Below are 23,632 nucleotides of genomic sequence, written 5' to 3' on the forward strand. Positions count from 1 at the left end.
GTGCCGTATGGGAAGTTTCAAATATTTTTAGATATATAAAAGTTAAATTTATTTTGCATTTCTGAAAGATAAAATCATTTTTGGTGAAGATCTGGATTTAAAATATTTTGTTTGTCCTCTGCTTGAACAGATTTTGTTTCCATCAATTTGGGAATAAGAATATATTTGTTTAAGAAAAATACCATAACCCCCTCCTGCCTTTTGAAGTTTTTGAAGTTCAATGATCATTCCTTAAACATTTTCAATCTGAACTTATAATTCTATTTTATACAAAAACTATATATATGTTAATGTAGCCTAGGACATTCATCCTGAAAATGCATGAAATATTTGCCACTGGACGTTAAACAACCAGTCAATATATAGGATATAGTATAGTCTTAGTATAAAGCTGACATTAAAGGTAGCCCCTTCCTCATATTATATAGGTATACGTAAGCTGTTGTAAATCTTATATTAACCTCTTGTAATTTTTCCAATGGTGTATATAATATTTTATCAAATAAAATCGTTTCCATATGCCTTGATCAAGTGAGGAAAGATATAATTTTTTAAGTCATTTAACAATAACATAATTTAGGAAAATGATTATGAAGTGTATTTATAGATTTGATCGATATCAAATTAAAAATAGACGAAAAAAAAATCAACAGCATTAGATACTATCAGTTAATATCTACATATAATATTCTTTTGTATTCCCTTTATTCAAATTTGTTACATTTGTTTGACCTGGATTGACACATCTTTGTTTTTTCTCTTGAATGCAACACTACAGACAAGTAGATAGTAGCATAGACTGATTATTCACAGAAGGAATGACGGGAATTTTCTGACAAGAGATCATTTATACACAGCATATACCGATTTGTATTTTTCACCTAGGGAAAATAAGATATTTGCAAGACGGATTATACGTGTGGAACAGGGTCTACTTTAATTTCTGGAGTGCATGATATTACCAAGGTTTTGTTGAGGTCCGTATAACGCTGTTTTAGACTTCGACTGTTTTTGACTGTTTTCTACATTAGTCGGGTTATTGCCTCTTTGACACATTCCCCATTTCTATTCTCAATTCGATTTACATATATATTTTGTGTACTGTTATTAGTCTGTTTTTCTTTAATTTTTTTTTTATATATACAAATGGCGATGTCAGTTTAATTTCGACGTTTGAATATAAATTTCGCTTTGGTATCTTCGTTTCTCCTTTATTCCCTCTCTTGATATCAGTTCAATTTTTACACCCTGCAATCTTATCGAACCTAGAGATGTAATGCAGTTCCTTTCTTATTGATGTTGCAATAGAAAAATTTTAAAAATTAAAAGCATAAATACAGAAGTTTTATTTGCACCAAGAAAGTAACATTCAATAAAAATCCTCCTTTCATCTGAAACAAAAAGTTCAGAAAGAAAGATAATTCAATATTAGCTATCCAAATATGAAATTCAAAATACGATATTCTAAACTTCCTCTTATTTATGTTTTGTTTGTGATTGTACGCATGCGTAGTTACTTTTTATTGTCTGCTTCATTTGACTTTCACTTTACCATGTTTACATCGCACAATTTTCGTCATATCCGATTTGTGTAGGAAATAATCTTCTCCATCGGCCATTAGGATCACGTATTTCATTTTGACATAATCGCCCACTTTGTGCGGAAATGAATCTTCATCGTATGACCACAACAAAAACTTAATTTCTCCTGTTTTATCTCTCACGTATACTTCTCGAAGATACTTTTCTTTCGGTCTGAACAACTCTCCAACTTTACTTATTCTTACCTTTGATGTTGACACCAACAAGTTCATTAATCTGCCATTCATTTCTGAAATTTTCATTCCTTTTTCTTTTGGTATCTCATCATACCCGTTTTTTATTGGCTTGATGATAGTATTTCCCCGAAGATATATCGTAAACTTTGTGTTGCTATATTTTTTATCATTGACCTTTATTGTGTAATACCGGAAACGGTATGTGCTTCCTACTTTCAATTTTAATTCTAAATTTTGGGCTGCTTCACCGAAAGCAACTCCCATCATGGAATAAAACGGATATTCTGACATTATCGTCTCCCCTGTACCTAATAAGGGGAGACATCGCTTTGACCCCGAGCGATATTGGAGTATGCATCTTCTTACGAGGCCCCAAAATAGAGAGTATAGTAGAAGACTTTCTTTTCAACTTGATTCCAGCAACCTGAAAATTATCGATAAAACATCATTTAGTGAGCTGAATACTTGCAGTTTATATGTTTGTTTTCTGAAATTTTAATCAAAAGATTGAATACATTACCCCTAAAGTACACACATACATACATACTACGATTGGGTGCTCCGAAATTGTATAGTCTCAGAATCTAAACTGTGTAGCGAGTAAAAAGCAGCTATAAATGAGTGAACTTGACAAATAAAGTTTGATTTCACTTTCTGCCATCTCTTCATATTTGTTCAACTAGAACAACAAAAAACTGAAGAGAAGTCCTATGTAACCATTCCCAATGTACAATGTACAATAGGAGTTTGAATGCGTCATCAGAGAATTTCATGAAACTTAGCCTAGCTAATTAACGCTTCATAGTATATTCAGATAACGAAAATCAGAAAATGCCCCAAAAAGAAGCTAATCAATGGTCCATACACAAATGTTAAAATATGCATTTAAAATGAATATGTGCTTGGTAACTGCTTTTGAAGGAAATGTTAAACTTAATATCAGTAATAATGTTTTTAAATCCAAGCAGACTTCTTAACCTAGAAACCGGGACATCAGCATCGCTTTCAAGAAACAACATTTCAAGAAAAACAAAGACATCGTGCTAGTTGAATTCAATTTGGTGGTTTCCGAAAACTGCTACGAACATTGGTTCAAACCCTTATAACACCGTCGTTTCAAATGTTTGATAAACTTCAAATAGCTTATTATTCTTGAGTATAAAGAGCGAGCAAGTCTTTACATGAATATTGCATGCATTGATAGCTTGGTCTCAAATATAAAAAAATGGAAGATGTGGTTTGATTGCCAATGTGACAACTATGTACAAAAAGAACAAAATTCCACATAATTTACCATCTATAGCTCACCGTTAGGTCTTGAGCAATGAGCAAAGCCTATACCACATAGTCAGCTTAAAAGAGCCCAAATCACAAATTGTATGTAAAACAATTGTATGTAATACATTTCGAACGAGAAATCTCACGATTTAATTTACAAAAAATATGAAGCAGAGCAAAAAACGACATCCATTGATTTACTGGCTCCACACCTAGGACAGTCACATACATACATAATATGGCGGGGATAAACATGTTATCGGGATCCTATCATCCCGTAACCAAAGACAGTGGTTTTACAGCTTTTTATATTTGGTCTAGATTGGCCTTGATTCATGTAATAACCCATTAAATATAATAAATGTACTCACTGCAGATTTACTAGCTTTTCTGTCATACCCTAAGTTGAATGGTGACTTGTTCTGTATTCTTTTATCTTAAAATGATGTGTATTTCTATATTAATGCATAAAACCATTTACACTCTAGGAAATTTTACTGTCATCTGCATATAATTTAATTATTTTATCAAATTTCGAGTCAAATATTTTTGTTTTGAAATCCTTCAGAATAATCAAATTCAAAATTAAAACCTTTTTTATAGATATTAATGCTATGAAACTGACAAAAAAGTCTTCGAAGGTCTCACACAGTTTGTCTTATGCTTTGTCAGAAAAAAAGAAAAAAACCCAGTTCGATGAGAAAATCACCTTTGTTGTATCAACTGATCCACCTCAAATACCTATCTTCAATTTCACCTATTACTTTCAGTAATTGTATCGGACATGAACTTGAGAAAGGAAATGGGGAATGTGTCAAAGCGACTTTATAGCAGACAACAGTCGAAGGCCACTAATAGGTCTTCAATGTAGCGATAAACTCATGCACCCGTAGGTGTCCTTCAGCTGGCCCCTTAAAAAATGTGTATATATACTAGTTCAGTGATAATGGACGTAATACTAAACTCCGAATTATACACAAGCATCTAAAATTAAAAATCATACAAGACTAACAAAGGCCAGAGGCTCCTGACTTAGGACAAGCGCAAAATTGCGACGGGGTTAAACATGTTTATGATACCTCATCCCTCCCCCTATACCTCTAGCTAATGTAGAAAAGTAAGCGCCATAACAATACGCACATTAAAATTCAGTTCAAGAGAATTCCGAGTCCAATGTCAGAAGATGTAACAAAAGAAAATAAATAAAATGACAATAATAACTAAATAACAACAGACTACCAGCAGTTAACTGACATGTCAGCTCCAGACCTTAATTAAACTGATTGAAAGATTATGTCTTCATCATATGAATATCAGGCACAATCCCTCCCGTTAAGGGTTTAGTATCATACTATCATGAAATATATGAGAAGAACATAACTGATTTATCTGGCTTATCACTAGCTACCGAATAATAGAATTTTAAATCAAGCAAAGTTGAGTGCATATTGTCAATGTTCAACCATGATGAAATAACTCGAGCTTGAACAAAATATGTGTTAATACTTTTCACTAAGTTTTGATCGAATAAAATCAAAGAGGTGATACTTACCTCTTTTTGCACCTGCCTTTGTAGTTTTAGCTCCATCACTTGTTTTAGATCTTTTAAAAGCTGGGCATTGCGTATAGTGTTTCTGTAAAAGACGTTTATACATGTGTGAATGCCATTAAATTAAACGATGTAATTTCTACTACATTAATTAAGTATTGTGTTAAAATAGTCCGGCGGCTACAAGCATATTTCAGACAAATTGTGCACAAGCATGAAATTTGGCATAGACCTTCTTCAACTATTACTCCTTTATTTCAGATAGGGAGGCATTTGAAAAAAAATGTTTCACTTACGGTAAAATCCAAAATGGCGGACAGCATACTTTAATCGGCCCAATATCGAAGGCTAGTGTGTGAAAAGGTATTATTATTATGCTTCTATACTAATATTTGATACAAACTGTTGTTATGTACTACTTTTGAATATATTATATAGATTAGATGTCTTTAAAAACCCTACTTACGGTAAAATCCAACATGGCGGACATTTTACTAAAATAAGCTTATTTTTTAGGGAGGGTGATCGAAATGTGTTTTAACGTATTGCTACTATCATTAAATTGTGCAGGAACCTTATTTTGATGCTTCTTAGGGATACAATGTATAAGACATATGTCTTAAAACCCTTACTTCCGTTAATATTCAAAATGGCGGACATAGAAATATTACTTTTTTTATTTTGATATCTAACTTCTTTTCAAAATGTGAAGAAAGGGTTTTTTTTTTTTTTTTGTGGTATTCTTTAAATTTTCGGCTTTAAGTTATCCTTTAAAACCACATATCATGTTCTGTATTTGATATTCAAATACAAAGTTAACACTTCCGGTAAAAGAAAACAATATGGAGTAAATGTCAAAAGATGAGTCCTCATTCCATATCTTCGATGTAGAGTTTTGAATGAATTGATTAAAACAAAATAAAATCGCCTAAGTACTAAAACATTTTTAAAAATTACCACTATTTGGCCAAAAAAACATGTTAATTCCCAGGCACCAGCACATGCACACGACGCAGGGCACAAGAGACTTGATTTTCCACATTAACAACAACCGCGGCAACCTTTCTTACATCCACAATGTGCAAGCTTCTGACAAAATGATGAGGCTTCAGAAGGAGTTTTAATAGTGATCCTCTGTGTCCCTTCGTCATCTATATATTAGCACCTGAACTGGGTAGCACAAGAGCCAATTTCAAGTTTGTCCCCTAAACACGCGTTTTAGTCTATTGTAATTTTTGTATGCTGTAAAAGACCAGCCTAAGTTGAGGGAATAGCCTCAATTAGCCTTCCCTTTTGCGTAAATAGTTATTTTTTGCTTTGTTAACCATGCTCACCTCATCTGATAAGTTTGTGCGATCTCACGGTAAACACCGGGGATTTAGGCGGATCAAATATCATTCTTTATGTGAAAGTCACATCTTCAAATGTCATCAATGTCTCCCACGCAGTCGTATAAAATACGCTTTCAAATAGTAAGAAAGTCAAAACATGACCAAAACGCATTTAAAGCAGAGGCAAACTTATTTCGGAAAATAAGTAAATGTGGATCATGCTGTGTCATCATTTCAATATCTTCTTTCAGACTTATAGTTCGTTTAAGCAAAGTGATATCTCCTTGACAAACGCTAATGAGAGTTCGTGAAAACGTCCTCGTCGTTTATCATTAAAAATATATCAACTAATCCGACAATGTTATCTAACCTCTACGTATTAGATTTGTTTAAAATTTGTATAGACGCTTATTTGATAAATTGATAAACTAATCAAATATAAACCGATAAAAAATAATGTTCTGATTTTTTACAGATGGCTTTGAAATGTGTTCCCAAATTAGTTGCTCTAGATGAAATTAAAAGGTCGTGTATGTAATATAATAATACAAGCCTAACATTATCATTATTAAGTACACAATATTGTTACCTTTAACTTTCTTTTTGTTCCACATGTTGTTGTATCTTTTTCCTCATTGAACTGATATGTTTTCTCCATCTTTCAATGGTATTGTGAATCACTAATTGGTTACTTCCGCCTGAAAGAAAAAGTCGGTTTTTTCTGATGAAAAGGCTGACATGTTTTCTACCACATCGTTTCCTTTTGTGAAAATGTGACTGACTGTAATGTTATATGGCAATATGTCCTGTAAAACCAGTGACGCTTTCCCAATCAACTTATTCTATCCTGCTACGTTTTAATTTGTGTCAAGTGTCACAGTAATTTTCAAACATTGATAATCCTTTATTATATGTGACATTAGAAATTCAAATTTAAAGGTATTTTTACAACGTAGTTTATCTCTACCTTTTAAGAGCAGATAATAAGATAACACATGTTGTTTATACCTTATGATATGACCTTGATGTTAAAATAGAGTTGTCATGATAAATGCCATCTTTATCAATAAAGTATAAATATGTCATGCACTTACATCATTCTCATAATGCCATCATGAATTTGCCATAAAAATTCAGTCGATATAAACAAGACCTACTAATATTATATTTTTAATCTTGATAAAAAACCTACCTGTGATTTTTGTTCAATACAATATATTTTACAAAATGCGTTCGTCGAAAGCGAAAATCATGACAACAAAATAATGTGTTAATTAAAACTGATACAAGTGCATTGTGCTTATCTCATCGACGAATACTGATACACCATTACGGCATATCTGCGCTGTCATATATTGAGAGGGAAGTCTCGCAATATACGTTCAACTTTGACCTTCACTTTAGTTTGAAACATTGGAAATGGCCAGTCAAATCAATGATTTTGTGAAGCAACTCAAATCTGAAGTATATCTGTACCTTTTATACCACATATAAACAGAATTCTTGAAATATCCTATATTTTTATGTACTGGAGAAGATATCCATGTAAAAATTCATGTGTTTATTTACAACACCTTACATGTACGGAGATGTGCACCTGTCAGAATTATGTAATGAAGAATTTTAAAATTAACTTCTTTGACAGGGAATACAGAATAAACAGGCTGAATTATGTTGTTATAACCTCTTCGACGGTATCAGATTAATTGTAATTATTTTAGAGTGATTAAGATTTTTTGTTTTTCTGATAATCATACATTTATCATTACTTTATTCAGCTATTTTTTTTTTTTTTTTTTTTTAATTTATGATATAAAGCTTCATCTGGTTATGCTTTGATATTCTACATGTTCTACATTGTGTTTGCTAAAAACCTCAATCTTTTAAATGGCGTGCGTGTGATGAGCTTCATCTTGTGTCCAATGTGAACACTGTTTTATGTCCAACTTCCTGTTTGCCGAAAAATTAATCAGAGGTATAATTTTGATCTTGTTATTGCTTTTGTCATTTATTTTCAATTTGCACGGTAGGATTCAATGTGATTTTTCCATTATGATTTAACCACCCGCTGTTTAATTCTAAGTAAAACTCCTTCTGCAGGAAATTATATGTTAAAAGAACAATACTGTAGAATTTTCAGGAATGACCATCTGAGTCGACAAAAATTCAGACTTAAGGGACATGTAGTTTTGAATTCTCTGTAATTAATATTTGAATAATCTTAAAGCTATTGTTAACGTGGTAGGAAATCTTGTTTCCCAATGGAATTCTTATGATATTTTGCATAAGCTGACTTTAAGAAGAATTTACAATTTAATATTACACATTCACACTGTCAACTATAATTTGACTTTAAATTATTTTTTTCATTTTTTTTCAGTTAGAAAAAAAACCCACTATTTTCTTACTGATGAAAAAGATAAATAACATGATGTTGTATAATTGCTAATGCGGTAATGTTCCACTAAAGAATTGCCCATTAGATTGACTAAAATTCTATCCGCAGTGAAAGAGGGTCTTCAGAAATACTGTGAAACTGTTTACTCGCGTAGTGGTATTAACCATATGTGGATTTTTTAAAATTCTAAAGAACTGCTACACAATTTTAAATCTCGGTCTTTTTCTGAAGTTAGTTAAGTCTGGTTTTTTTTAGATATCCTTTTTGACTTAATTCTGTGCTTATGTATCCCATCTTCTTCTTCTTTCGTAATTCCCTCCTGTTTAGGAGCACTCGGATGAGACCGATAAATGTTAACAGTATATGTACATTAAAACACACAATAAATCCTCTGTAAAATATGAATGAACAGCATCCTCCACCATAAAAACCAGTGTATTTACAACAAGTCGTGAATTTATATATAAGCATAAATATAGGGACTTTTAAGGTAATGTAGTATTAAATTGGCAAGAGATATACTAAATAAATTACATGTTCGCAGACTCATAAATTTAAACAGGTGCTTTTCAATGCAATATAAAACATAAGCATGACTAATTTGGATGTTGAGTTACATTATTTAATTAGGCTTAACGTTAATTTAAACTGCCAAGATATAGTATAATTATCATGTACTTTTAGTGTAAGAATAAAGTATCTAAGTTTTCTTATAAGATGAAAATTTATATAAACTGAAATCATGACTTTGATGTTATAGAAGTATTATTATTTTGATTAGTTTAATAATGTTCGTATGGTGTACTTTAACCTATAATGGTTTACTTTTTAAATTGTTATTTGTATGGAGAGTTGTCTCATTGGCACTCACACCACATCTTCCTATATCTATGTACTACTTTTTAAGTTTTTTGAAATGACACTGGCTTGACCTTACACAGAGATATACCCCTAACTCCACGCACTAGCTAGGCATTAGTAATGTTCATTCTTTTCATGTGGATTAGGTGGCAGTAGTCCCTTGATTTCATTTCTATTGTTCTTAGTATCAGTTTGTCATTCGGGAGAATATTCCTTTCAACAAAGCTTTGACAGTCTATCAATAATTCCGTGATAGCCAATTTGCTATTGAAATTGATTGTCCATACACTACTTCCAATTTTGCTAACAATATATTCTTTTATCTGTTGAAAGTGCGATTTTCGAATGTGTCTATACGCTGGGCAGCTTGTTAGAAGGTGTTGAAGATCTTCAGCTTCAATCTTACATATTGGGCAGGTAGGATCTATCTCTGCTTGATTGAATTTTGCTTTTAAGGTTTGAAGCATGTATGTTCCAGTTAACATGCGTACTTTTGTCGCTGCTTTTCTAACATCTTTGACGGAGCTCGATATTGTATCCCATACGTTGTGAGTTTGTCCAATATTCAGGTTTCTTTTTGATAACAAGTTGAGTGGCGATTTTTCTTCACAATCTGCTTTTAGTTTGACTGTCCAGTGAGATGAAATAGCTGTGCGTACGATGTTTTTCCAGTCAAGCTTGTTGTAATGTTGATTCATTATTTCGTTGAATGATGGAAGTTGATACATGTCCAGTATGTCATTTATTCTTTTGAAGAAGCTATTTGGTCGACCTGCTGTATGTTGCCTCCATGCAATTTCACGTATTGAGTTATTGTGACTCATTGCTATTGAGTGTAACAGACTCAGCTGTCTTTTGTGGAGCTCAGCAGTTATTGGCAGCGCTCCAAGAAGCAAGTAGACTGCTGATGTAGCTGTTCTATTTGGAAGTGATTGGATATGCCTCAGAGTGCTAGGATGAAAACTGCATAGTGCTACTGTGTCCTTGTTTTGGAGATTTAAAGTTTCTAAGCCATATAGAAGACATGGAATGACGTATACTTGGTAAATCTTGCATGAAGTTCTTGGGTTGAGTCCATTTGTACCATGAACGCCAGTCTTGATCAGAGAGTACAGAGTTCTTCGTGCTAGTGATATCCTGTTATTGATATTAATTTTAGTTTCCTCAGATGTTGTTCTTTTAAGACCTAGATGTGTTGTTTCTGATTTAAATTCCATAATGTTATCGCCTAAAGTAAAATTTTCTGTTGATTGTTGTATTCTTTCACTAGTTCTTTTGTTGACACTTTTAACTATTGTATTGCTTTTTACTGGGTGGATTAAGAATCTATGGTCGCTTGAGTAATCATACACCGTGTTGAGCATTTCTTGCATTTCATTTTGGTCGTTTGAGAGAAGTACAATATCATCTGCACAGCTAGGACAGCCTGCATAAGTATTCCCTATAGATATGCCCATGTTGTGAGTTTCTAGTTCAGAGAGTAACTCATTGATGTATTGTTTGTATAGATGTGAAGATAGGATTCCACCCTGTCTTACTCCCTGATCAATACTAAACGAGAGACTTGTGTCTCCTTGCCATTTCACAGTTGATGTGACACCATTGTACATATCCTCAATAACATCCCAATATTCAATATCTACTCCTAGATAGTAGAGTTTGTCTAGCAAGATTTGATGATTGACTACATCAAATGCTTTTTGACTGTCTAATGTTGTTATGAATAATAAATCTTTTCCATTGATTTCTGAGTATACTTCTGATAATATCAGTGCCGCCATAGTAGGTTAGAGTCTTTCAGTAAAACCGAATTGTAGGTTTGATTGATTGATATTCTTTAAACCTGCCTTTTCGATCAGCACGTACTCGTATACTTTCCCATGAGCAGATGTAACATCATGACAAAATTATTTTATTTATTAATAGTACTTTTACTGTTAACCCACTTTTTTGTGATATACATTTGACGTGACTCTGAACTCATGTATCCCGTCATACTTTGAACCACACTATTATTTTATTTATTATTACTTTATACTGTTTAGTCAGTTTTTGTTATATCTATTTTGCGTGACTGTATTTATGCATCCCGTCATACTTTGAACGACAAAATTATTTCATGTCTACCTGTGCGAATTTCAAACGCGCAATTTTACACTAGTACTCAAAACCCTCCTTCCTTGATGGGTGCATTTTACATAGACAAATAAAATCGTGTAATATAATCAAAATGAGGATGTTAATTTGATGTGTGCTTCTTCGTTACATTTGTTGTTTTTATAGTGATTAATATGATAACACAATGCTGACTGCTGTACCCCTATTTTTGACATTTTTGACTATTGTGTCTGTTTGTTTTGTTCAAACATCGGTGACAATATAATGGAATGTGATACGACTGTCATACAAGTGAGAGGTTTAGCTAGCTATAAAACCAGGTTCAATCCACCATTTTCTACATTTGAAAATGCTTGTACCAAGTCAGGAATATGACAGTTCTTGTCCATTCGTTTTTGATGCGTTTTGTTATTTGATTTTGCCATGTTATTATGGACTTTCCGAATTGATTTTCCTCTGAGTTCAGTATTTTTGTGATTTTACTTTTTATTATTCACTAAAGACAGTGAATAGTATAAGGAATTTTACAGGTATAGGACAACCATAACCTCAACAAGTTTAAAACCCATACTAGCTATAACCTATCAAACATGAATTTTTGCCAAATACGCGTTCGATGTTGTGGGCTTTAAGGGAAAAAAAACAAAATTTATCATTTATATCAGGCGAGGAAACTAATGTTACATCAATAAATGTGTCTTGATTTGGATAGTAGAAAAAATGTTTAAAGAACGTCAATATTTATAAAAATCGACTTTTGAAAGTTTTTCTTTATGTTTTCGAGATAAATTATCTTTTTTTGAATGTCAAAGATGTTTTTGTCTTAAATTCAACATAAATTGCTATAAATATCGATCGTAACATTTAAAAAATAAAGACAAAAAGTTAAAATAGTGCAGTTGATCTTTGATCTTATTTTATGCAAAACTGTTGCCACTTCTCTTTTTTGACGACATTGATATGTCAAAAATACTTTTTCAGACGAATCCTTCAAAACATTGTGTATACACAAACAAAGCAATATTTATCTTTTACGCAGTCTAGCCGGAGAATAAAAGTTTTTGCAATTTGTGTAGGATTTTAATTTTAGAATGCAATGAACAAGTGAGAAGATCGTTAGAAACCTTAAGTGAATCGGAAAATGAGCTATGCACGATGAAAGGGAAAAGTTTGGTGCGTCGATAAAAATTTCATTGATGCACTTGATAATTGTAAAATTTCAAGTCTTTAAATAAAATCCATTTGTAGAACTGATTTCGATCCTTCAAATATATGTAGAATAATAATAAAAAAATATATTATTAACTAAAGTCTCTTTCATATAAATACTGTAGATTTGCTTTTGATCATCGATTGCAAACATAACGTTCAGTGAGAAATATTTCATGTACTCGTACAGAGAACAAATCAACTTCTTTCAGAATACATTTGATTGGTTATTGAAGTAAATGATTTGCGACAGAATAAGTGACACTTGGCCAGCAGCTTACCTCTAAAATAAAGAAATATAAAAAAAGTAAAGTAAATTCTGTATTTTACTCACACTGCACTCAAGCACTTTTTACAGTCAATACCGAAAATATGAAATACATCGATTTAAATTATGTACACAATAAATAATTTCTGTGTAGTTTTCCGTGTCTACATTTACATACGAGTACAATATAGTAAACTGTATAATTTGTGTATGTATTTCATCCTATGAGCTGTATATTTTCTTACGGAATAAAGAATTATTATAGTAAAACAGAAAAAAAGAGAAACGGTAAATATACAGGAATACATAAAGTTTTGTAAATAGTTGCAAAGGACCACACGTAACTTACATGCCACGAGTTTTCATAGAACTTTGCAATTTTTGAAACTCATGTATATATGCGATAAAGATCTAGTGCATTTGAGCAAATCAAAATCATGCTATATATCTAACTATTTTATTTTCAACAGATTCACAAGTTTTGCATTTTTAAACCGCTTGTGCATATATATTTTAATGTTTTTATTTTAATTCCTTATATATGAACATGTCACGTGTATTATTCGGGCGCCCTATTATTCATTCGCTTGTTTAAATTGTGAAACATGCGACTTTACTATATACGACTGTACGCATTTAAAGTTTGAAACAAAAAACTGCAATTGGCGCAAATTGATTTTGCCCAAACGATAGATAAATCGAGGTCTTTTGCTTGAGTGATTTACCTGTAAAAAGCCCGGGTCTCATCCATGTTTAAAACGAATTAATGCATGTTTGAAATAGCTTAACAGGGGCGTGGCCTATTAGTTTGACGCAACTAACCACTAACTTGATTTCAATTGATCGACTGCAGATAAATCTATTTGACAGGCGTTAAAATGAATTGATATGAATTGAAATGAATTAAATATAGTTTTTAATTTTTGTCAATCTTTATCAAACAATGATCAATCTCATTTAAATAGCGTTAACACGTTTTTGTCCGATCAAGTTAAATTCGGGTTACTAGTGAATGATACATAACACAGCCATATATTATGTTTGCCTATTAAAGTTATAAAATTTCCAGTCTGGTCACCTTACTAGTGTACTGTTGTAGTCAGCTAAAAGTTAGTTAAAAACGTTTTGTATACTTGAACCTTTGCTACTTTTTTGTTCCATCTATGCTGCTATTGCTTTGTCATACCTTAATTTGTATAGTTTTTTTTTTAAATAAAATCAATCACTTCTGACAATAAAACAGTTTATTATAATCTATATCTTATTTTTTATTGTGAGAAAAAAATGGAAAACTTTAAGTAGATTTTTATAAAAACAAATATACTCATATCACTACGTATTTCATTGAAATCTTAACAAAGGCAAAAAAGAGTTAGTGCATCGGAATTTTAACACAATGGTTCCTGCAGCTGGTTCGATTCACGTGCCGGGATGAAAATTTCAGAGACTAAATTTTCGGCTCTCCCTTGACACTATTTGTAAGTATGGTCTTGAGGTAACGTGGATAGTTCGTCGGAAGGGGACGATAAATGCTGACCCGTATGAAGAGAGAGCTATATCTCTTGCACGTTAAAGACACCCTTGTAGATTTATAAAAAGAACAGGCTAATGCTGCTACAAGGCACCACTCACACCCGAAAAGTGAAAAGAGATTTACATACGTTGTAAAACTTGTTTCTTTTTGCACTATAAATAAATATATTTCAATTAAAGGCAAAAGATTTTTTTTTTTTACTTTTGATGATGTTATGGTAGATTGTTTTCTATCCATTCATTAAAGTCACTATCGTCTTCTAGGCCTCCATCTAATGGTTCGCCTACATGAATATACTTCGGTTGAGTGACTATCAAAAATATCAGGTTGTTACATATAATAAAGAAGATTTGGTATGATTGCCAATGAGACAAATATCTACAAGAGACCAACTGACACAGAAATTAACAACTATAGGTAACCGCACAGCCAGTTGAAAAGGCTTAACTCATGTAATGTTTTCAGATACTCCATTATATTTTGTACTCATACATAGTACTTGCAGTGACACATCTGTAGTATTTCAGAAACAAATCTTTTCTAGTGAGCTTCGTGTTCACTCATTCTCTTTTTGCATTTGATTTGTAAACTCGTGTAGCATTCAGCCGATTTAAAATGAATGTTTAATCTAGCAAAACATTTTGAATGCTGCGTAAGTCGAACAACGTGCACTGGGTCTCTTATTGACTAAATCAGAAGAGAGACCAGACGTAAATTATATTCAACAGGCATTGGTACCTTTGAATTAAAACAGTTGGGAGGAATGCTCAATCAAATACATATAAAAATCACGCAGTGGACAAAATATAAGTCAGAGGTAGAACAAACTTACAAATTGTTTGTCTATAGATGTGCGTCGACATGTTTAAACCCGTCGTATTTTTGCGCCTGTCAAAAGTCAGTGTTGTATTTTTTGTATTTTAGTTCCATTATATGTTTTGGTGTATGGTATGACGTCCATTTTCTCTTTACTAGTACAAATTATCATTTAGGGGCCAGCTGTTAAATACCTACGGGAGCGGGACTTTGTTACTGCGATGAAGATTGATTGGTTGTCTTCGGCTGTTGTCTACCCTTTGATTGGGTTATTGTCTCTTTGACATGTTATCCGTTGACATACTCATTGTACACGAGTTCGATGAAATTTGAATTTGTTTTACTTAGAAAAATGTAACATGTACCATTTAAACACAAGAAAACCTTTTGTAAAGGCAACATTAAATGTTCTCAGCTCTTCCTGTGTTTGGATTTTACAGCTTCATTCCGTGCGTCCCTTTGTCTGTCTATATGTAATCTTTTCGTAACCAACCCTTTTATTGTTTGCCTCTGTAGGATATACATTGATATATAATAAGATTTTAACAAGTCAAGTAAACTGTGTTTTTCTATTTATATTTTATATTGTGAAGTTAAGAGGCAAGTGATTTTAGCGGAAATGTTAAATGTTTTTTTTTACCATTATGTACATTTGTTGCTTAAATTGTACTTTTAGGGAAAGCATAGACTAGTTACGCACTGTGAATTAAAATACTGTATGAATTATCAAGTTCATTGTTGGTGACTTTTTTAGATTAACAAACAATTACTATCTTTCTTTGATAGACTTATTTGTATATTTAATTGATTTATTTAGTCAATTGTTTTGTACGTCTGTGATATATGATTGTCCGTTTCAGCAGTTTCAGCAGTTATCGTACGTCTCATACACCATGTTTATCTTTTTCAATTACTCAATTATTTGTTTAGTCAATGCAACTGAACAATTATAAAACTGTAATACACAGCATGAAACATGCATTTTAATAAAACGAAAAATGCCAAAATACACAGTTCCAATGATATTTTATTACTTGTACTTTATTTAGCCATTTTCACACTTTTTGATTCGAGCTTCACTGATGAGTATTTTGTAGACGAAACGCCCTTGTCGTAAAAATAGAATTTCAACACTGGTATCGACGATAAGTATATTAATCGTTATGACGTCCATTATCAAAAGCCGAAACACACTAAATGAATTGAAATCCACTGTCAAAGTCTTGGCTTTGAAGAAAATGTTGGGTTAACCCTGCTGCTATAGCTAGCTCAACCTCACACTTGTTTACAGTTGCCTAGAAGTATATTCTTCTTGCAACTTTTCACTTTTAGTCCATTTTTGGTGTTATACTTTTGGCATGGTTCGTTTTTTTTTCATCCCGCCATTTTTTACAAGTCGTGTCATGCAATGAACTCTCTTGTCTTTCATTTTGGCATATTTTATTACTTTGTGTCAATTTTTTTTCTTCTTTTATGATTTCGCTATCTGACTTATATATATATTATCATATCACAATGTTGTTAGCTATAACATATAATCCAACGGTCATAATATGGATAGATATGAATACATTAATCCACCATTTTATAAATACGGTAATGTCTGTAGCAAGTCAAGAACATGACATTGGTTTCCCATTCGTTTGATGTCTTGATTTAGCACTTTCATTTTACCATCTAAGAAAATACTTTCTTTTTTAAATTTCCCTTTCCCTTGTCATGTAATCCAACATTCATAATATGTCATAGATCTCTATGGGTGTTTTGTCTTTGAATATACAACGTTTTGATTGTGTGTGGTAAATGGTTTGTTTGACAACTTTGTTCATTGATTAGTTGTAAATATACAAAAGAAGGTGTGGTATTATTGCTAACGAAACAACTCTAAACAAAAAAAGGACAAAAAATCACAACTTAGGGTCAACATTCGGCCTTTAATAATGAACAAACCTCATGCCTCATTGTCAACTATTAAACGCTTCGAAATGACAATGGTAAACCAACTCAAAAGAGAAAACGGCATAATTTATGTACAAAATAATGGTAGCACTGTTTGTCTCTCTTAGGTAAAAAAAAGACATTGACTGTGTTTACCAATCCAATTAAATAAAAGAAAGAAAGTGCAAATTGTAACTATTCAGGCCGTATGTACGTAAAATTTTTCAGACCTGAAGGATACACAACAAACAAATCTGATTCCTACATATTGTATCAACGTGTTCTAAATGACAAAACATGTAATAGTACTTACAACTGTATAATGAATAAGGACACTTAAAATAATGCCATTCGTGTACTGTTTACTTCGTCGAATGTCATATGAATTATATCAATCTCAAAACGCATTCTGCTATCATGTACCTTTTTAATTACCTATTTTTTTTAGTTTATTTTTTTATCAAATTTTGTGTACATCTTTTCTTTTGCCATGTTTACTTGATTTTCCTTTTTTCTCAATTTATTGAACTTCCTTTTTTTAAAGAATATTTACGTCAAAAAAAAAATGAAAAAATATATAAAACATTATCTACGTCTACCTTTGATAACTATTATCTGTAGACAAAATGTTCTTCAATTACACATATGGCATTGTCCCTGCTGCAACGCTCTAATGAATAACGTTTGGTTCTGATAAAAAGGTGACCTTAACTGATCACCATTGCGTAATATCATTTTGTTATGATTGTGTTATTTTTCGGCTCTGGGTAGAGGAGTGCAGAATTGAGCTTGTCCCGTGTATTGTGGGTTGATTTTATATACCTTTCATTTAGAGACAAGCTAAACTAATGTGTCATTTTTACTATTGTTTGTTTTTGTTTGTTTTTTTCTTTTTTTTTCGCCATGGGGTTGTCAGTTTATTTTCAATTTATGAGATTGACTGTCCCTCTGGTATCTTTTGTTACTCATGGGTCATTGATTGTTTACACTTCAATTTCATAACGTAGAAATTTAACGGAAACTAATTGTTTGTTTTCTACAATATCCTGCAGTTCATGTGAAACTGATCGCCCTCTCTGTGTTCTGAAGTTAGTATGAATCTAATTTCCAACATTTCCCTTATTGCTGTTGACGAGTGACCTCTGATTGTGTATCGCTTTTGACGAGTTACCTTAGATTGTGTGATGCAATCGCATGCAATTGACGTATTGCCCCGTCTGAAATATGCAGGTCGTCTTTTTATGTAACGTTCACTTTTCGACAGGTTTAACAACATATAAAAAGAGTTCGCAATTCACACGCAATGCACGACCATTACATTTGTACGATTGTTTTATAAAACGGAATGTAAACGTAACGTTTCGTTAACGATCAAACGTACGCGATTGTTTTATGAAACGTCAACCAGATATCTATCTGAACCATATATTGCCTCGTTTGCCTTGCACAGGCCTTTGTAGAGAGTATATAGACTCAGTTCTGGGGAAACATTTCCATCTATTGAATATCTATAAACGGTTTAGTATCCTGGACACCGTGTGCTAAATGTTAAAATTCAAATTTTCATCCTTAAACTCATATAATTTAATGTTCAATTCATTCAACTGTCAATGTTTTATTATTTAGCAGGATAATACTCTTAACCAACAATTGTCTCCATAAGGAGATCCCTGTACTAAGTCATAAATATGTTGGTTTTTCATGTGTTTGATGTTTTTGAACTTTTGATTTTGACAAGGGACTTTCTGTTTTTGAATTGTTCTTGGAGCTCGGTATATTTCGTGTTGTTTATTTTTACATGTAGCTGCCGTGACCATGTGACCTGCACAACTGTTCAGTATTAAAATGTGTATGTTGAATCATTTCTTGACTCAGATGATTTCTATAGATAAAGATAAAGACGCCATTTTAGTTTCTTTCAACTAAAACAGTTAAACTTACTTGTGATGAGTAGCTATATTGCACCTGTTGTTTCTAACAGGGTTAATGTTAAGACAATGCTTTATTCAAAAATATAACAGTTCAATCTTATTGTTGTAGGTTGCTGTACTCAACCTGTTGTTTCTAACAGTAATAATATAAAGGCTGTGATGTATTCAGCTACAACAATTTAATCATCTTCTGGTTTTTAATAGTGATAATTTAAAGGCTATGCTTCATTCAATTAAACATTAATTGTTCGAAGTCGTTAAATAAAAAGCTTCGCTTAAATAATGTGAGGGCATACTCCTCCCAAGTCTGACTAAACGTTGAAATTTCATTCAATGGTTGCTCGATTTATCATTATATTCAATGTAATATTATCTAAAAATGTAGTTCATATATTTAAGTGCTACTTATGCGTCTGATACGGATGAAAACGCATATAAAATACCAGATTATACACCTGGTAACATTGATCTTTTCAAAATGTCAACCCTGGTATCTGTGATGATCCGAACTAACTTTTGATTCAAAAACAACGTTCTTTAATTGTGAAAACAACTGCTTCTTTTATCAGTCGTAAATGGTCTATTATAAAAGTTTCTCGTTTTGCATGCATAACCCGCAATGCAGATTCTCATCTAGTAAAAAATTGTCATTAAGGGCATACGATACAGTTTCAGGGGAGGTAATGACGTTGCTAACGTAATTTTTATTTCCGACGTCAAACGGCGACATATCGGGAAATGATGCATTTTTCGATTGATTTTAATCATTAGCTTCAAACGAGTACATCTTGTACATGGACCTCTCCTGTTTAAAAATGAATTTTGACTTGTTACTGTATGAAGATTATTTGTTTAAATTTTTATGAAGAAATGACCGATGAATTTTTAATTAGGTAAATATACAGCCAAAAATGCCATTTGTTTTCTAAAATCTTGAAAATTTAATAAAAAAGAAATATTTCCAAAGAATTGTTACACAAATTAAGACAATACATGTGTAAAGAAGATATTCCAAATCTGTTTTCAAAAAATCCGCATGTCTTTTGAAACAAAAAGTTAAGTACGTCTTTCCAAACATGGCTAAGGATTGAAATGTCCGATAAACCGAAATTTTAGGTTAATATCTAAATTTTCGACCTCATTTATCTCTAAATTTAGAGCATGGAGGTATATTTTTATTACATATTTGTATTGACTAGAAAAAAAAGCTTTCATACATATTTCCGTAAAAATCATCGTTGGATCAAAACTTTATCGTATGCTTTTAAGAAAAAGAGAAAAAAGTTAAAAGATATAACAGTACGAACATATGTTGCCTGTGGATTTAAGCACGGGTATATATTATCTGTTAACTCAATCTTAATCATCATAGTATGTGTAAAACTTTGCCAACACCATTTTTTTTTTTTAAAATATGTATAATCTAAACACGTATGTGCATATGGTATCCATTGAAATATGTAAACATGCAAAAGAGCAGACAGTACGTTCCTGCTAAAAAAAATGAAAAGCTGAAATCGTGTACGCTTGTCTTAGATTTCAGTATGAAACCTTTTATCTGTGTTGCGGTATTCACGTACTGTGTTTAAAAATCAGTCTATACGTACGTAATTTGCAAACAAACAAAATTCAAGGTTATGCTTCCGAAAACAAACAAATTACTCAATATTAGATATAAAGATCAATTAAATTCTAATTCGTAAAGTCAAACGAACATAAAATATTTATCAAATAACCACAAACTCTTACACGTGAGATGCCTAGTTTCCATGTTATTCATTATTTAAATTTTAGTGGGGAACATTAGCTGGACGCACTTTTTGAAATGTAGACTTTTTAGTTACAAAAAAAAGTAAAATCACAAAAATACTGAACTCAGAGGAAAATCAATTCGGAAAGTCCATAATCACATGGCAAAAGCAAATAACAAAACGCATCAAACACGAATGGACAAGAACTGTCATATTCCTGATTGGTACAGTCATTTTCAAATGTAGAAAATGGTGGATTGAACCTGGTTTTATAGCTAGCTAAACCTCTCACTTGTATGACAGTCGCATCAATATGTCATTAATTGAAAATTACATTTAATACCAAGCTTCACATTAATGCGGTGAGTCAAAAACTCAAGGATTTCGGTGATATAATCATTGGGGTGTGAATGTTATATTTGGTGTTGGGATCTATGTGGTTTTTACATGGAAATGTGTTATGACAGCAACATCACTGTTTAATGAGGAGATATAGTTGAACTTTCAATTTAGCTCGGGGAATAGTAGTATAAAACATAACAAAATTAAACTTTTTAATATTATAACAAACTAGTAATGATTAAAAAAAATGTCTCCGATCTTTATAAATTTTATGAACCATTTCCTTATCACATATCTGGCTGAGTATAACTAACCACAGTATATTTAAAAAAATGTCGTTAATCATATAGGCGAGCGTTCCTTGTGTCGGTCCTTTTTAATGTTTTTTGCCATCGCAATTCGTTTGTTTTTTAAACTGTTTTGATTTTAGCGCTACTGGTTAATCTTATGTAGACGAGACGAAAATGCTAAAGCAAGTATCTCTGATCAGAATTGACTTCTTCTTGTGGAATACTTTTAAGGCAAACCATATTGTAAATTGTTACTTGTATTGTATCTTCCAGTTAAGGGATATTTGTACGGCTTCCATTACCCATACACATATTTTTATATTATATAATGTTATGATATTGTAATTATTATGTTTATTTATGTTGGCCTAATTTGTGTTGTATGGCCTGATAGTTGTTTACCAAATAATCTTATAACTGTGCAGTTTAGGAATCACTGGAACAATCACAGAATGATTGGAACTTTCTAGAATGATCCTTATAAAAGATGCGTAATTTAAACTTCTACGTTATTCCAGAAACTTCCGTTGTAACTTTCCAGGATTTTCCACAATGTTCCATTATAGAGTGTTCTAGAATTTTCCATGACAACACTATATATACAGACACTAAAGTTAAACTCTCATAATTAAACTTGGACATAGACATTGATAGACATTAGTATTCACAGCATTTGGACTGACACTTTTATTCTACAAACAACATCATACTGGATTGTGACATTAGTAGTGAACGTAATATTCAAATTGGATTCCGAAAGATTTCCGGATACAGATAAAGATAACTGATTGGACTCATATTTTGACAGTTAAGTTAACAGTAATATTTGTGTAATACCTTTTGTAAACTTTTGTATATTAAATATTGTTAAATTTTATTATTGATTTGTGTCTTTTGTTGGCTACAATTTAAAGGCGATTTCTGGCCTTAACAGAAATTGGGGGCTCGTCCGGGATCTTAAAAATATTTTATTCAAAATTTGTTTAGTATTTGTATTATAACTAGCCAACAAAATTCTACAAAATGGCATTTGATGCTGGTAAATTTTTGAAAACGCCAGACCTGGAGAGTTTTGATAATTTAAAGAAAGAGGAATTAGTGTTGCTTGCTAAACAACTGAAATTAGTTTTTAAAGTATCTATGAGAAAACAAGTTATAAAAAATTTGGTTATAGACAAATTAGTTGAATCAGAAATTTTAGGTGAAGAGGCTCTTGATCTTAAGGTCGAAAATGTTGACGCCTTTAAATTAAAACAGCTTGAATTAGAACATACACTTAAATTAAAAGAACTTGAAATGAGGGAAAGGCTAGAGATGGAAAAAATGAAAATTGAAATTGGCAAAGAGGAAAATAACACTAAAGTCCAGTCGAAATCAGATTATTTTGATGCAGCAAAAAATATACGTTTGGTTCCGAAATTTTGTGAAAAAACAGTTGATAAATATTTTCCACAGTTTGAGAAAATTGCAAATAATTTGAAATGGCCGAAACCATATTGGACAACGATGCTGCAAAGTGTTTTTGAGGGTAAGGCCGCTGAAATATACTCCAAACTTCCATCAGAAAAAAGTTCCGATTATGACACGGTGAAACAGGAAGTTTTGAAAGCTTATGAGCTAGTACCAGAAGCATATAGACAGAAATTTAGATCTTATAAAAAGTTTGATTCGCAAACCTATGTGGAATTTGCTCGGGAAAAAGAAGATCTATTTGATAAATGGCTTACGTCAAAGAAAACAGATAACAATTTTGATAACCTAAGACAATTGATGTTATTAGAAGAGTTCAAACAATGTGTTCATTTAGACTTAAAAACACATTTAGACGACAAAACTGTTGAGTCAATACATGATGCAGCTGTTATTTCAGATAATTATACTCTTTCACATAAAAGAAGTTTCAAGGGTCAAAATGTTAATACTTCCAGTGGAAATTACAAAAATCAAAGCACTGAGCATACTGATAGTAAGCCTGTTCCACAGAATAAGAGTCAGTCCAGTTATAATATGTCTAGTCCAAAATTTGATACTTTTGAGAAGAAGTCACTGACTTGTGCTTATTGTAAGAAGATTGGTCACCTGATGGCTGATTGTTTTAGACTCCAAAAGAAGAATGAACGAGATAATAAGCCGAAGACCAGTGCTTGTACGACACCTTATATTACCAGTACATTGGAATGCCCTGCGCGTCAGGCTTTTAAGTCCAGTTTTTGTGATTACATGGAGGAATACAAACCCTT

At 32.0% G+C, this 23,632-nt stretch overlaps 1 protein-coding gene across 3 annotated transcripts; it reads right to left on the reverse strand.

Moving 5' to 3' along the window:
• Positions 1-1,115: 1,115 nt before the first annotated feature.
• On the reverse strand, positions 1,116-7,527 carry LOC143076885 (uncharacterized). 3 transcript variants are annotated; one of them, XR_012978823.1, is made up of 5 exons: positions 6,526-6,886; positions 4,609-4,690; positions 3,428-3,492; positions 1,788-2,202; positions 1,116-1,391 (listed from the first exon to the last, which is right to left on the reverse strand). XR_012978823.1 is itself a non-coding variant. In XM_076252772.1 (5 exons), exons 2-5 carry the CDS (start codon positions 6,592-6,594, stop codon positions 2,023-2,025), a joined length of 396 nt encoding a protein of 131 aa, XP_076108887.1. In that variant the 5' UTR covers positions 6,595-6,634; positions 7,413-7,527; the 3' UTR covers positions 1,413-2,022. The 3 variants fall into 3 exon arrangements, 2 of the variants coding, with proteins under 2 accessions (XP_076108887.1, XP_076108888.1); XM_076252772.1 differs by lacking the exon at positions 1,116-1,391 and adding an exon at positions 7,413-7,527 and having other exon boundaries at positions 1,413-2,202; positions 6,526-6,634; XM_076252773.1 differs by lacking the exon at positions 1,116-1,391 and adding an exon at positions 7,031-7,099 and having other exon boundaries at positions 1,413-2,202; positions 6,526-6,634.
• Positions 7,528-23,632: the final 16,105 nt, after the last annotated feature.

The sequence above is a fragment of the Mytilus galloprovincialis genome, chromosome 5 (assembly GCF_965363235.1).
Source record: "Mytilus galloprovincialis chromosome 5, xbMytGall1.hap1.1, whole genome shotgun sequence".
NCBI classification, from domain to species: domain Eukaryota; kingdom Metazoa; phylum Mollusca; class Bivalvia; order Mytilida; family Mytilidae; genus Mytilus; species Mytilus galloprovincialis.